Raw genomic sequence first — 15,035 nt, forward strand, 5'->3', positions numbered from 1 at the left:
TTGTTTTTCAATTGAGTTGCATAGTTTATAGGTCACATTAAAGGTGGAAAAAGTTCTGAAATGATTTATCTTTCTCATTTTTTTACATCACAGAAACCTGCCATTTTAACAGGCGTGTGTAGACTTTTTATATCCACTGTATATATTTACTGGTTCATTTTATAAGTACTTTTTGCTACTGCGAGCTCACGGTAGCAATAACCAGCCACTTGTAATGGCTGGTTATTTATTGCGCTACCCGCAAACGGGCAAAATTGCCCTTTTGAGGCGAGCAATAAATTAGCGCTCTACTTGTAATCTAACCCTTCGAGTTTTTAAATAGTTAAAATGTACTTTTGATTTTGAGTATGTTTTAAACTTGATATTTTCTAAAGCTCTCTGTCAATGATTGTCAGTTATAAATGAAACGTGGCTGTGTCTCGCTTGTCAAAATTTGATGATGAAATGTCTGTGTCTGCTATGTTCAAGGATATATTCTTGGGGGTTATGTAGTGTGGCCTTTGTTATACACAAAATGTTTTTTGTTGATTAAACACTGTTTAAAGTTGCATTTTACTGTTTTTGATGTTATGTTACATTTATTCCAGTTGTGTCTTAATGCAGATACAGTTAAAGGGACATGAAACCCCAAATCTTTCTTTTATGATTATGATGCAGTGTGTGATGAAATTGTGAGGTATTATCAAATTGAACTTTATTCTTTTGTTATCCTTTTGTTAAAAAGCAGGTAGATAAGCTGAGAAGCGTGCACGTGTCTAGAATCTAGTGCTCAGAAGTTTACAACAACTGGTGCCATATAGAGCTCCAGCTACATATATGCTCTTGAGTCTACCTACCTGTTTTTCAACAAAGGATAACCAAAAGAAGAAAGTAAATTTGATAGTAGGGTGTGCTTTCCAATTCACTTCTATCTGAATCATGAAAAAATGGCGTTTCATGTTCCTTTTAAATAGACACTAAACTTTTAATTAAAGGATATTTCTGTTGTCTTGCTATAGAATAACATATCAGCCAAGTCTAAACATTTTTAAAATAAATAACATCTTGTTTGCTGAAATTGTTTCTAATAGCCAAACTCCACCCACCATTTGTCCTATTGAGAGGAGATAATCAGAGTCTGCACATTAAAAGACTAGTCACAGTCATTACCTTAGTTTAAAGTACATTTTTAAATTAGTTGTTATCTGCTTAAACCAATTAAGAAAATGAATGTTGCAGGGCTAGCCTTGAGAATTCTGCAGTGTGCATTTCCAGCGATGACGATTAGAAAATCCACAATTTTCAGAACTAATTTATATTGCAAAGTTGTTTTACTGTGTATAACTAAACTTTTTATATAAATTTCTAAAGGTGTTTACTGTCCCTTTTAATACTTTCCAGTACATTTTACAGGGTACAAGTAATTATTGCAGAGTTTCTGTGATGATCTTATTAAAAGGACAGTCTAGTCAAAATTAAACTTTCATGATTCAGGTAGGGCACACTATTTTAATCAACTTTCTAATTTACTTTTATCATCATCAAATTTGTTTTGTTCTCTTGGTATTCTTTGTTGAAAGCTAAACCTAGGTAGGCTCATATGGTCATTTCTAAGCCCTTGAAGGCCGCCTGTCATCTCCGGGCATTTTGACAGTATTTTTTTACAGCTAGACAGTGCTAGTTCAAGTGTGCTATATAGATAATGTGCTCCCTCCAGTGAAGTTACATATGACGGCACTGATTGGCTAAAATGCAATTCTGTCAAAGAACTGAAATAAGGGGGGAGCCTGCAGAGGCTTAGATACAAGGTAATCATAGAAGTAAAATGTGTATACCACAGTTATATACCAGTGTTAGTTATGCAAAACTGGGGAATGGGTAATAAAGGGATTATCTATCTTTTTAAACAATGACAATTCTGGAGTAGACTGTCCCTTTAATACACTATCAGGCACTTTTCAGAGTGGCATCTTTACCTTCAGCATTTCAGTATCTGTTACAATCTTCATCTGGCTATTAAAAAAAACAAAGAGAGCAAGCATTGGGGTACCCCTTCTCTGTGACCCAAATACTCCCCATTTCTACAAATACCCAGGCTGTCAAAATACATCAGATGTATAATTTAAAGCTGTCATTGTGAAAGGTTCATTAAGAGCTGATGATCTATTTACTAGTAGAATACTATACATTCATACATAAAGCCTTTAATGGGGTTCTATCATTTGTATATTCATTTTAATTCAATGTTAGTCTTAAACGCTTATTACAGTTTTTCTTTATACTCATTTTTATAGAAGGTTTAGACTCTTGAAAAAAATCATTTAGTGGATAGGCCACACCAGGCTCTCATATGTTTGTATATTCATTGTTACCAGTTGATAAAAAAAGATGCATATCATTACTGTCTTTGATTTGAATTATTGTGTTCTGGGTATTCTAAATTAAGCTTTCGTTAATTCCTTAAAGGGACAGTAAACAGCCATAGTACATATTACTAAAGCGAGCTACATACATGTTAAATTAAGAGAACATTTACCACAAACTACAAAACACAATGCTTTATTTTATCTTAAAGGACCAGTAAACACAGCAGGTTTTCATAATCAACAAATGCAAGACAATACAATAGCATTTACTCTGAATTTCAAATGAGTAGTAGATTCTTTTTTTAACACATTTCAAAGTTATGTATATTTCCACTCCCCCTGTACCATGTGATAGCAATCAGCCAATCACAAATGCATATACGTCTAGTCGAGTTCTTGCACATGCTCAGTAGGAGCTGGTGACTCAAAAAAAGTGTAAATATAAAAAGACTGTGCATGTTTTTTTAATGGAAGTAAATTGGAAATTTGTTTAAAATTACATGCTGTATCTGAATCATGAAAATTTAATAAAACCTGAGTGTCCCGTTAAGTTTTATGTAATTGCTCATTAATGGATCCTGATACCTCACTGAGGACCCTATTGCATATTGCAGTTTCTTAGTTTAAATGACCCTACAACATGCTAAAAATAATTGCTTAGAACAGTGATCAGTGTAGTAGCTTATGTTTTTTTTTCTGGCTCTTATAAGGTATAGCAAGTGTGATAAGGTAAACATGTTTAAAGGGGCGTATTTTTATTGCCCTCTTCGTGTATTCAGCTGAGAACATTGAGAGGATTACAATGTGTTTACATGTCTGATTGTAAGATCTTTGCTTATTCAGACAAGCACGGGAGGAGGCCGCTCAGAGGGCGGCTGAGGAGAGGCTGCAGAGGGAGGCAGAGGCCAGGCTCCTTGAAGAACAGCGGAGAAAGGAGGAAGAGGAGAGGCGACTTCTTGAGGAGGAAAAAGAAAGGAGAGAAGCCGAGGAGAAAGCCAAAGCAGAAAAGGAGGAGATGGAGCGCCTACAGAAACAGGTGAGAGGACAAAGCTGTTAGGGATTGAAAAGCATTGCACTAAAGGCTCAATTTATCAAGCCCTTTTCCTCCCTATGACTGCAGGTTCTCACAAGAGAACCTGCAGTCAGTATTTATCAGGCAGCGGTCATCGGACAGCTGCTTCCCTAACCTCTTCTCCAAGAGCGCAAAATAGCACTCGTGCACAATGTTTAACCCTTTGAGTGCTAATGACGGCTCTGAGCCGTCACAGAGTTTCTCACTCTGGTGCTAATGACGGCTCAGAGCCGTCATGAGCACTCAACCACCTTGAGGGAGATCTGGGGGCTCCTTACTGCTGCTACCACGGGGATCGTGCCTGTAGAGTGACAGGCATCGCCGGGGCTTCACGTGATGCGCGGTGACGTCACGTGCAATTACGTGATGACGTCACCGCGCAACTTTATTTATACTTAACAATGTTAAGTATAGGAGGAGGGGGCATGCTGCTTAGAAGCCTGTATCTTAGGCATCTAAGCAGCTACAGACCCCCAAGACCCACTGTTGGAAAGGAAGGTAATCGCCTAACCTTTCCAACAGTGTAAGTCTTGGGGGTCTGTAAAAATAAATAAAGTTAAAAAAAAAATAATTCAAAAATAAAAAAATCAAAAGAAAATATTAGCACCCAGGTGGGAAATGGCTTAGCAGCCAAAGGGTTAATTCTACTAGCAGATTGCTGCTCGCCAGAGGCAAGCTGGGGTGGACAGGGGCACATAAGTACGCCCCTGTCCGCCCTTGCTTGATAAATCTAGCCCCTAGTGGTAAAATGGTTAATTGAGCTTCCTCTTTTCAGCAAGGAAGGAGTTAAACAAAGGTCAGAATGTTTCTGTGCATTTTATGGTTGGAGGAGGAGTTGTGATGATGGAGGTGGTAATCATACACAAGCATCCTGCTTACAGTTCATATGACAGAGATAGGAACAGGACAAAGCTGCAGTGTTTTTTATCACCGCCTCACGTACTTTCCTTGATCTAAGTAAACATTGGAGCTGCTTTAAATGACACTTTCATCAGTTGAGAAAACAAAACAAAACCGCATTGTATTTCTATGTGTGATGTAACATTCAATAACACCGTATCTCCTTGATTCAGACTGATTCTAGCTTTCTTTATGCAGTATGGGTACATTATTTCACCTATTTACTATATTATATATTGTATCTGAGGACATACAAAATAAGAAAATTCTCCAACTTATTCCAGTAATATTCTGTAGTGGTAGATAAGTTAATTTCAATGTCATTGTCCTCAGACTGACATTGGCCGTTTTCATGTGACAGATTGCCACTTGTGCATGACTAGCCGTCACTATGTGCTGTAGTGTAGCATCATTTGATAGGAATATGATATCCTACTGCCCTCTACTGGAACTGTTCCTAATTTTTTGAAAAGAGGCACTGTCCTCCACTTTTTCAAAATATTCCTACTTAGCCTGATTTTCACAAATGTGCCTTCTTCGTCAGTCCTCCGTGTTCTTATAAACATTGTTACTTAGAGCTTGATTTATCAATCCATGACAGACAGTGGCGTACATATTCGCCCCTGTCTGTCCGAGCTCTCCTCTGACGAGCAGCAAACCGCTGCCGGAATTTAACATTGCACACGAACGCTCCTTTGCTCTTGTGTGCAACCCCGTTTCCTGTCCGCTCATAACCAATCACGCGCAACAGGAACTGTCAATTTCCCCAGTCGGACGAGATGACGGCTGCTTGATAAGTCCTGACTGCAGGTTCTCTTGTGCAAGTGTATGAGTGACACGTTAAAAGTTGCTCGCAATCGATATCGGGTTTATCGCGGCAGCTTGTGCGCATCATAAGTAGCACGCATACTACAGGTTGAAAGTAAACGTGATCGCTTGAGTGCAATTTAATTTAAAATGCGTCGGGATAGAACAACCTCAGAGTTCTGGTTAACTGTTACACTAGAATAAAAAGTGGCACAAAACACATCAAAAATACATTTAAAAATACAGTTACACTCAAAATAACACTGTCTAATAGTGTGTGTGTGTGTATATATATATATATATATATATATATATATATATATATATATACTGTATGTGTGTGTGTGTGTGTATATATATATATATATATATATATATATATATATATATATATATATATATATATATATGTATGTACTGTATATGTGTGTGTGTGTATGTATGTGTGTATATATATATATATATATATATATATATATTTACAGACATATATACACATAAATACATGTTTATATATATATATATATATATATATATATATATATATATATATATATATATATATATATATATGTGCATTGGAGGCCTTTACAGTCAGGTAGATAAAATCATGAAAATACATATGTATGCAATATTCATATTTAATAAAGTGTTTATGTATTTACTGTAAATATTTCACAGTATTTAGCAGAATATGTTGCAAGTATTTATAAATATAAATTCCTATATATATCTGTATATATCTATACCTATATATAAATAATTTTATATATGTGTGTGTGTTTTCATGTCAGGTTAGCGCACTTGTGATCGGGTTTGCATGCGAGTAAGGTGTTGTTGTTTTTTTCTACTTTTCTTGTTAAATTCACTTCTATGGGGTAATATGTTAACGCGGTCAGGTTAGTGTGAGAGCGAAAACGTTTTACTTTCAACTTGTAATACGAGCGCTACCCAACACATGCAAAATGCTTACTTCTAGCGGAGTTAGCGGGCGAGAGGGAGCTATAAATAGTGATCCCCTAGCAATCTAACCCATAGTTGGTCCTTTACATTTTCACAAGTGTTCCTACTTAGGGTCAGATTATAAACAGTTTGCTGCCATTCGCTGACCCTTTTCACAGGCAGATCTCATTCAATCCTCTTATTATTATTAGTATTATTATTATTATTGTTACAAAAAAAATTTTGTCAGGGTCTTGACCGGGTTTTTAACTTGCTTACTTTCTAGATTACTATAGCTATAACTTCATATGCAACCGAAGTTTAACATATTACCTTATTGCACTTATTTATTAAACTATCTTGCTGAACCTAGTGGCAGATGGTAGATATAAGTTTTGATGTAAAAGAGAGTATGGAATTAGATTTTTTGGGTGCTATGGATTTTGATACGTTTGGAAAATAATTTTGGACACTTTTTTGTTGAATGTTTGCCAAACTTTCTTGTTATTGAAACAGTTTTAAGAAAGAAAAATTGAAATGAGGAAATTAAAGTTTAAATGTTGACTCATCTGTTTTACATTTTAAATAGCTAATGTAAAATTTTTGTTCTATAAAACTATCTAATGATAGAGACCCTGGAGAGGACCCCAATATATAAATGTGATTGATAACTATTTATCTTCTGGATGAGATACTATACTATCCAATAGGGAAGCTGTTTTAAAAGGATATTGTAGTTATTATGTACTATACTTAAAAGGACATTATACACTCATTTTTTCTTTGCATAAATGTTTTGTAGATGATCTATTTATATAGCCCATAAAGTTTTTTTTAAAAATGTATAGTTTTGCTTATTTTTAAATAACATTGCTCTGATTTTTAGACTCCTAACCAAGCCCCAAAGTTTTATGTGAATACCGTCAGCTACCTTCTCCAGCTTGCTCCTGTTTGTGTAAAGGGTCTTTTCATATGCAAAAGAAGGGGGATGGGGGAGTGTCTTATTTCCCACTTGCAGTGGGCTTTCCAACTACCTTTTCACTGACAGAGCTTTTATATTGGAATTTTATATCAGTATCTGTGCATCTTATTCTTTATAGTAGTGTCTATTACATGCAGTTATATGAAAATGAGTGTATACTGTCCCTTTAAGACTGCCACCTCTGCCATGTGTTCCTGGATACTTATGAGTTACACATGCTGCAGGGTGTGCAGGGAGGAACATGTATTGTGCTGTTCATAAGCACTTTTCATGTGATGTCCAGAGGCATAATACATGTTCCGCCTTTCGTACCCTGCAGCATGCGTAACTCATAAGTGTCCAGGTAAACATGGCTGAGGTGACCATTCAAACTATACTACCTTTTTCCATATATTCCATATAACAAAATTAAATAGAATTTCTATACATTTTATTAATTTATTATAGTCCAGCGGAGCACACTCTCACCATCCAAACAACGGCTTGGGTGCAGTCCTGAATAGTTCAAGAAAGGCTTGCACTCACTGGATTTTTTCATGTGCTTTATTGTGGACAAATCATACAATTAGATCTGTGACATTTTGGGGATCTCACCCCTTCATCATACTAAGTTTTATTAATGTATGTATGACTATTTTTCCAGAAGGAGGAAGCAGACACCAAGGCCCGTGAAGAATTAGAGAGGCAGAGACTGGAAAGAGAACAGCATTTCCAGAGAGAGGAACGAGAGCGGCTGGAGCGTAAAAAGGTACGTTTTGACATTTAAGAGCAGAATTGTCCCAAAATGGAAACGCTGAAACAAAAAAATAACTAAGCACACCAAAAAGATTCACCTAAGTATCTACCTATTAATTTTATAACAAAATCTCTTATAATATTGTAGTCTTTAAGTATATTTATACAATTCTTTAATGTTTACATATACATGGTTTACATATGGATACATTAAATGAAGATGCGCTATAACTTACTTTTTAATCCAGAAATAAAATTCAAATACCCCCGCTCCGTCGCCTACTTCAAAAGTCAATTTTTCTGTGAGATAAAGGTTTGTAATTGTTGTCCAATTAGCGCTCTACCATATGGCACTTTTGTTGTAGCTACAGGTGAAACTCGAAAAATTAGAATATCATGCAAAAGTTAATTTATTTCACTAATGCAACTTAAAAGGTGAAACTAATATATGAGAGAGACTCATTGCATGCAAAGCAAGATAGTTCAAGTCGTGATTTGTCATAATTGTGATGATTGATTCTTCCATAACACCTCAGCAGTGCCACAGGCTGATAGCTTCCATGCCACACCGCATTGAGGCAGTAATTGCTGCAAAAGGGGCCCAAACCCCAAGTACTGAATACATACAGTATGCATGCTTATACTTTTCAGAGGTCCGAGATCGTTCTATGTACAATCCTTGTTTTATTGATTGCATATAATATTCTAATTTTCTGACATTGTGGATTTGGGGTTTTCATGAGCTGTAAGCCATAATCATCACAATTATGACAAATCACAGCTTGAACTATCTTGCTTTGCATGTAATGAGTCTATCTCATATATTAGTTTTACCTTTTAAGTTGCATTAGTGAAATAAATGAACTTTTGCACAATATTCAAATTTTTAAAGTTTCACCTGTAGAGCGCTGATTGGACAACAATCCAAACTGGAGCAGGGGGTATTTGAATTATATATCTGTATTAACAAGTTAGTTATAGCGCAACTTCATTGCAACTGATGAATTAAACTTCATCTAAAATATCACTAACATTGCAGTTTGTTTTTTTTAAAAAGGAGAGAGTTTGCCATCACTTTAAATCTTTAAAATTATAGGTCTGACATATTTGATTAGAACAAAGGCTCAATAGATGTGATCGTTCACACCGGAGTGCAGGCATCTCACACAAGCAGCATTGCCAGTGTTAGAATGACACAATGTATTTTAAATAAACTTATTGTGTATATGAAAGAACAGAAATCAAACTTGTTAAAATGTGCTTCGATAAAAATATTTTTTGCTAAAAGCTTTTTTTAAATTGAAATTGGGACTAGGACGACATGAACGTGTACAACTGATACTGTGGTATAAAGCTCACTGGCTGACAACTCCTACAAATCTATAGGTGAAGACTGTGACCTTCCCAGTGATTTGGTTTTCATCATATGCTTTCACTTCTACGGACAGTTGATCATTTTGAGAGTTTACTGGAGCGAAGTGCTTTATCAGTTAATTATATTAGATACTTGGTTCAAAGCTTTTTCTTTTTTTTGCAGGCTAATGATTCAACGTCTCCATATTTAATTATGCACAATTAATAAAGTAGCATGTCCTAGTAATTAGATACTTAAATGCGTAGCAATGAAAATCAGTTGTCTATTATATTTTAATGCTAGAAGTATTCCAAGACCTTCTAATGATTTTAACTGCACTAATATAATAATTGGCACATATGAACATTTCAGTAATAATTTAAGCATGCATATCCAAAATCGATGATAGGATAAACAGTCTTATCTAGAAATGCAGTGTTCCTGTCTTCTATGGATCTGAGAAGAAACGACAGCTTTAAAGGGACATTAAACACTAAATACACGCTAGATAGCATGATGCATTCAAAGAAAAGATTAGTCCATGACTAACATGTAGATGTATTTTTTAAAGTTTCATTAGTTGTTTAAAAAGTGACAAAATAAGTGTAAAGTTTTAGTGTCTATAAAACACTGGGAGCTGCCATGTTGTAACTTGTGTTACCTTCTCTGCTGTGGCCAATTAGGGTCAGTTATACATAGGTCACTAGAGTGTGCAGCCAATGGTTGTGCTGGATTTAACAGTGTTCTGCACTTCCATTTCTAACAGGAACTGAAAAGCTCACAATTTCAGAATGGAATTACAGGCAAAGAGGACAAATAAATAATGAAAGTATATTGCAGAGTTGTTTTATTATATACAATTTATCATTTTATATTACCATCTCAAAGTGTTTAATGTCCCTTTAAGGTGAATCCTCCTGTACGTTCTCCGGAGTTCAAAAGTAAAACGTTTACAATCTAAAAAGATAAGCGCACAAAGAATCTTCTCATAGCATAGTCTGTTTAATAAAGATTATACATATAAACAACACTTTCAAAAACCCTTTAGGGTGGGTACTCACATAGGAGACCTTAATCAAAATGAGGTAAGGTGTACACATATCCACCACAATGGGTGTAACAAGATGTTTCACTGTAAAGGCAAAAGATTTCCTAAAGCAAGCTGTAAATCTGTGACTGCAACTCAGAAGATATCCGCTGTGGGTTACTCTCCCAATGTATGTTTTCCAATCGCAGCCAAATGGTTAATATCAATAAAAAGTATACATGAAAAAATATATTAAGAGCTGTTACAAAGTTGCTACCATGTAGCGTGTATCCAGATTGGCGTCTTGCACCGTGGCGTAAGGTGGGCGTGGCCTATCGCGCTTCACAGAGTGATTCTGCTTTGTCAGAGGCTTTGTGTGATTGAGGTCTCCTATGCGAGTACCCACCCTAAGGGGTTTTTGAAAGTGTTGTTTATATGTATAATCTTTATTAAAAAGACTATGCTATGAGAAGATTCTTTGTGCGCTTATTCTTTTAGATTAGAAATATATATATATATTTTAAATCTTTCTTGCTTGTGAGAGATTTAATAGTTCTTTTTATACACTTTATTATTATTGTTGATAATTGGTTATAGTTGCATGACACAGTTGTAATTCTGTGACTGCCAATTGCTTCACTAGCAGTTTCTGGTCGGGACCAGCAGTTCTCTGTGCCTCGCAAGTGGTACTTTAACTACGTTTCTGACCCCTTTGCGAAGGTTAAACAGAGTTGCAGGGTGCCAAGTGATGAAATTACATGCTCTAACAAATTAGAGCATGTCAATTTTCCACTCTAATGGCATTTTAAAGACTGGACATGGAAAGCATTGATGTTACATTAGAGACTAGTTATGCGGCTCATTGGCAGAGAATGGATATGTAGGTCATTGGCTGTTTATTATATATTTCCACTGGCAGTTAGAGAATGGATATATAGTCATTGCCCATTTATTTGAATAAGCTCACAGAGCTAATAGGACAGCTACCTTATTAAAGGGACACTATAGACCAATTTTCATATAACTGCATGTAATAGACACTACTCTAAAGAAGAATATACACAGATACTGATATACACATCCAGTATGAAACCTTTTAAAAACTTACTTAGAAACTCCCAGTTTAGCTCTGTTGATGAGGTTAGACTGGTACACCCAGTAAAAGGGGCTTGGTAAACAAAAAGAGCAGACACTCCCCCCCCCCCCACCTACCCTGCATATGAAAAGACAGATACCATAAACAGAAACCTGCAGGAGTCTGTAAACGCATGTATACATCTGACACTGTGGGGCTTGGTTAGGAGTCTGAATATCTTAAAAAATAAGCAAAACTATACATTGTTACAAAAACACTGCCAGATGGGCTATATAAATGGATTATTTACAAAACATTTATGCAAAGAAAAATCTAGTGTACAGTGTCCCTTTAAAGGACCAGTTCACTTAAGAAAGCCATATATGTAGCATCAATAACAGTAAAGAAAAAATGGAGGCAAAAACAGTAACATATACATGGAACAAAAAATGAATATTTTTACCTTTATAAGTTTTATCCTAAATGGTTGTATAGAATGTTCCTGGGATGCCCTCATGAAAGGACTTGGCAAAGAATACCATGTAGCACGCCCCCCACAAATCATAAGGAGGTATGCAAAATAATCAAGCTTCACTTGCAATTACTGCACATAGCCTAACTGCAGGTTCCGTAGCACTGCCGGATTCCCAACCTCAGTGGCTCTGATGGGTATGGCCTTTCTTAAAGGGTCCCCTTAGGGCATTCACTGCTCACATGTATGCAGTCTCACCCACGCTGCAGCCGTTGGTAATGTAGCCGGCACGGATCACCAGCCCTCTCACTGTCTGCAGACCACTCTGTGTCCCCACATCAAAGATTTAAAATTCTCAGGAGCACATTCCATAGCTGATAGGATACACAGAATACTAGCAAAAAACTATATGGCGGCTCACCAAGCTTCTAAAATGTCAAACACTTTATTTCTAATGTATTCAAAATATTTCAAAAGACAGGTTGCAAGCACGTCTAGGATAACTTATAATATTCATGCTATCCATATTGATCACGCACTCAATACAGTGTGCGTGCAGCAGATGTAGTATGTGCATTACCATGTATTAACACATAGGTGATGACGTGGGTAATAGTGCCGGAGACTTTACATATAACATGAACTAAAGTTGTCACCCACTCTCAAGGGAGAAAGGTTTTTAGGGGTGTATGGCACACTTCAGGTGACGTTACTTTGAGGGCTAGTGAAGGGAACGAGACTGCAACTCTGTACAAGACGTGCATATATAAAAGTTTCAGCGGGGAAGAGGTAAGCTATATAAAAGAAAACACTGTATTTAAAAAAAAAAAACTCAAATAAGGAAACATAATTGAAACAATAAATCCACACTCATCACATCACACTCATATATAAAAGAGTAGCTTCTTTCATTTAAAAATAATTTATATTGTGGGTTAACTGTCCCTTTAAAGCTTACATATAAATTAGGTCAAAATACAAATGATCTATCTGTGCTTCAAACCTAATCCAATTGGTTGATATCTATTAAATATGGTTTGCTTAGACACAGGCATCTACATTAAAATTGTTATTGTTTAAAAAGATAGACAATGCCTTTACTACCCATTCCCAGCTTTGCACAACCAACATGGATATATTAATATACTTTATAACATTTAAATCTCTAAATTTCTGCCTGTTTCTAAGCCACTAAAGACAGCCTCTGATCACATGCTTTTTTTATTAGCTTTTCACAACAGGGGACTGCTAGTTCATGTGGGCCATATAGATAACATTGTGTTCAGCACAACACAGCACTCATTGGCTAAAATGCAAGTCAATAGATAATAAAATAAAAATCATGTGATCGGGGGCTGTCAGAAGATGCTTAGATACAAGATAATCACAGAGGTAAAAAGTATATTAATATAACTGTGTTGGGTATGCAAAACTGGAGAATGGGTAATAAAGGCATTGTCCCTTTAAAGGGATACTAAACCCAAATTTTTGCTTTCATGATTCAGATAGAGCATGCCATTTTAAGCAACTTTCTAATTTACTCCTATTATCAATTTTTCTTAGTTCTCTTGCTATCTTTATTTGAAAAAGAAGGCATCTAAGCTAAGGAGCCAGCCAATTTTTGTTTCAGAACACTGGACACCACTTGTTTATTGGTGCTGTCCAATCAGCATGGACAACCCAGGTTGTGAACCAAAAATGGTTCTTGCTTTTAAAATAAAGATTGCAAGAGAATGAAGAAAAATTGATAATAGGAGTAAATTAGAAAAGTGCTTAAAATTGCATGCTCTATCTGAATCATGAAAGAAACAAATGTGGGTTCAGTGTCCCTTTAAGCAAAACGATGGAGGAAACGTCATTATTTTTTTCCCCCGTACAAACTTGCTGTGCTTTATTTTATAAACATATATAAGTAAAGTTATACACACCAATGAATATTTAAGGCCTTTATCTATAACTTTCCCCTTATTTGTGCAGGGCAAGTACCTGTATACCTCCCTGATAACCAAAGCCTTACAGCTATGTTGTTTCAAGGTAATCGTGTCAGTGTATGTGATAGTCTATTTTTATTTCTTTAAAGGGACAGTAAACACCTTGTAATCACAATGCACTTCAGTTGTGTTGCTAAAGAATAACATCAGCCAAGTCATAATGTTTTTTTTTTAAAACAAATGAACATACTTTTTTGCTGTAATTATTTTTTAATAGCTAAACTCCACCCATCATTTGCCTTGTTTGGTGGAGACAATCTGAGCTTTACCCCACAGACAACAAGGCTAGCCCCTTTCATAAAGTTAGTAGGAAATTGTTTTGCAGTTGTTATCAGTAAAAGCCAATTATGGACATATGTAGCAGGGTTGGCCTTGAGAAGTCATCAGGAGCATTTCATGTTCTGAGAATTAGAAATTGTTCAATTTTCAAAGCTAAATTACATAAAAAAGGGAAAAAATAAATAATGAAAATATAGTGCAAAATTGTTTTGTTACACAAAAAAAACTCCCAAGGTGTTTACTGTCCCCTTAAAGGGACACTGAACCCATTTTTTTTTCTTTTGTGATTCAGATAGAGCATGACATTTTAAGCAACTTTCTAATTTACTCCTATTATCAATTTTTCTTTATTCTCTTGGTATCTTTATTTGAAATTCAAGAATGTAAGTTTAGATGCCGGCCCATTTTTGGTGAACAACCTAGGTTGTCCTTGCTGATTGGTGGATAAATTCATCCACCAATCAAAAACTGCTGTCCGGAGGTCTGAATCAAGAAAAAAGCTTAGATAACTCCTTTTTCAAATAAAGATAGCAAGAGAACAAAGAAACGTTGATAATATGAGTAAATTAGATAGTTGCTTAAAATTGCATGCTCTATCTGAATCACGAAAGAACAAATTTGGGTTCAGTGTCCCTTTAAGTGAGTTACACCACAACCATCAGCTAATCTGATGAGTGTCTCTTATATTTACTTAAGTTATCTATAGCCTGTAATAAGGTTCTTGTGTTTCAACAATATTAAAAAGACATAAAAATTAAACTAAATTTTCATGTTCCAGAGTGTGCAATATTAAAAAAACAAAACCCCAATTAACTTGTTTTATCTAGTTTTTGCCTTTCTTTTGGTATTCTTTGTTAAAGCTACAGTAAAGTAAAAAAAAATTACATTTTCATAGTTTAGAGTTTGCGATTTTAAACAACTTTTCAGTTTAGATCTGTTATAAAATTTGCTTTGTCCTTATAATATCCTTTGTTGAAGAGAAAACCGAGGAAGGCTCATAGGAACTCAGGAGTGTGCACGTCATTTCTTTAGCATTCTGTGGCAGCAGTGATTG

The 15,035-nt window shown here is 35.5% G+C and overlaps 1 protein-coding gene across 4 annotated transcripts in view; it reads left to right on the plus strand.

The window, feature by feature from the left end:
* MAP7D1 (MAP7 domain containing 1) overlaps nt 1-15,035 on the plus strand; it is a 216,799-nt gene that overhangs the window by 157,339 nt on the left and 44,425 nt on the right. For all 4 annotated transcript variants that reach the window (XM_053707015.1, XM_053707014.1, XM_053707018.1 and 1 more), the window contains 2 exons: nt 3,189-3,381; nt 7,692-7,796. In XM_053707015.1, coding sequence (XP_053562990.1) covers nt 3,189-3,381; nt 7,692-7,796 — 298 coding nt within the window. The remainder of the gene's footprint in view (nt 1-3,188; nt 3,382-7,691; nt 7,797-15,035) is intronic.

This window comes from Bombina bombina, chromosome 3 (assembly GCF_027579735.1).
Source record: "Bombina bombina isolate aBomBom1 chromosome 3, aBomBom1.pri, whole genome shotgun sequence".
In the NCBI taxonomy this organism is placed as follows: domain Eukaryota; kingdom Metazoa; phylum Chordata; class Amphibia; order Anura; family Bombinatoridae; genus Bombina; species Bombina bombina.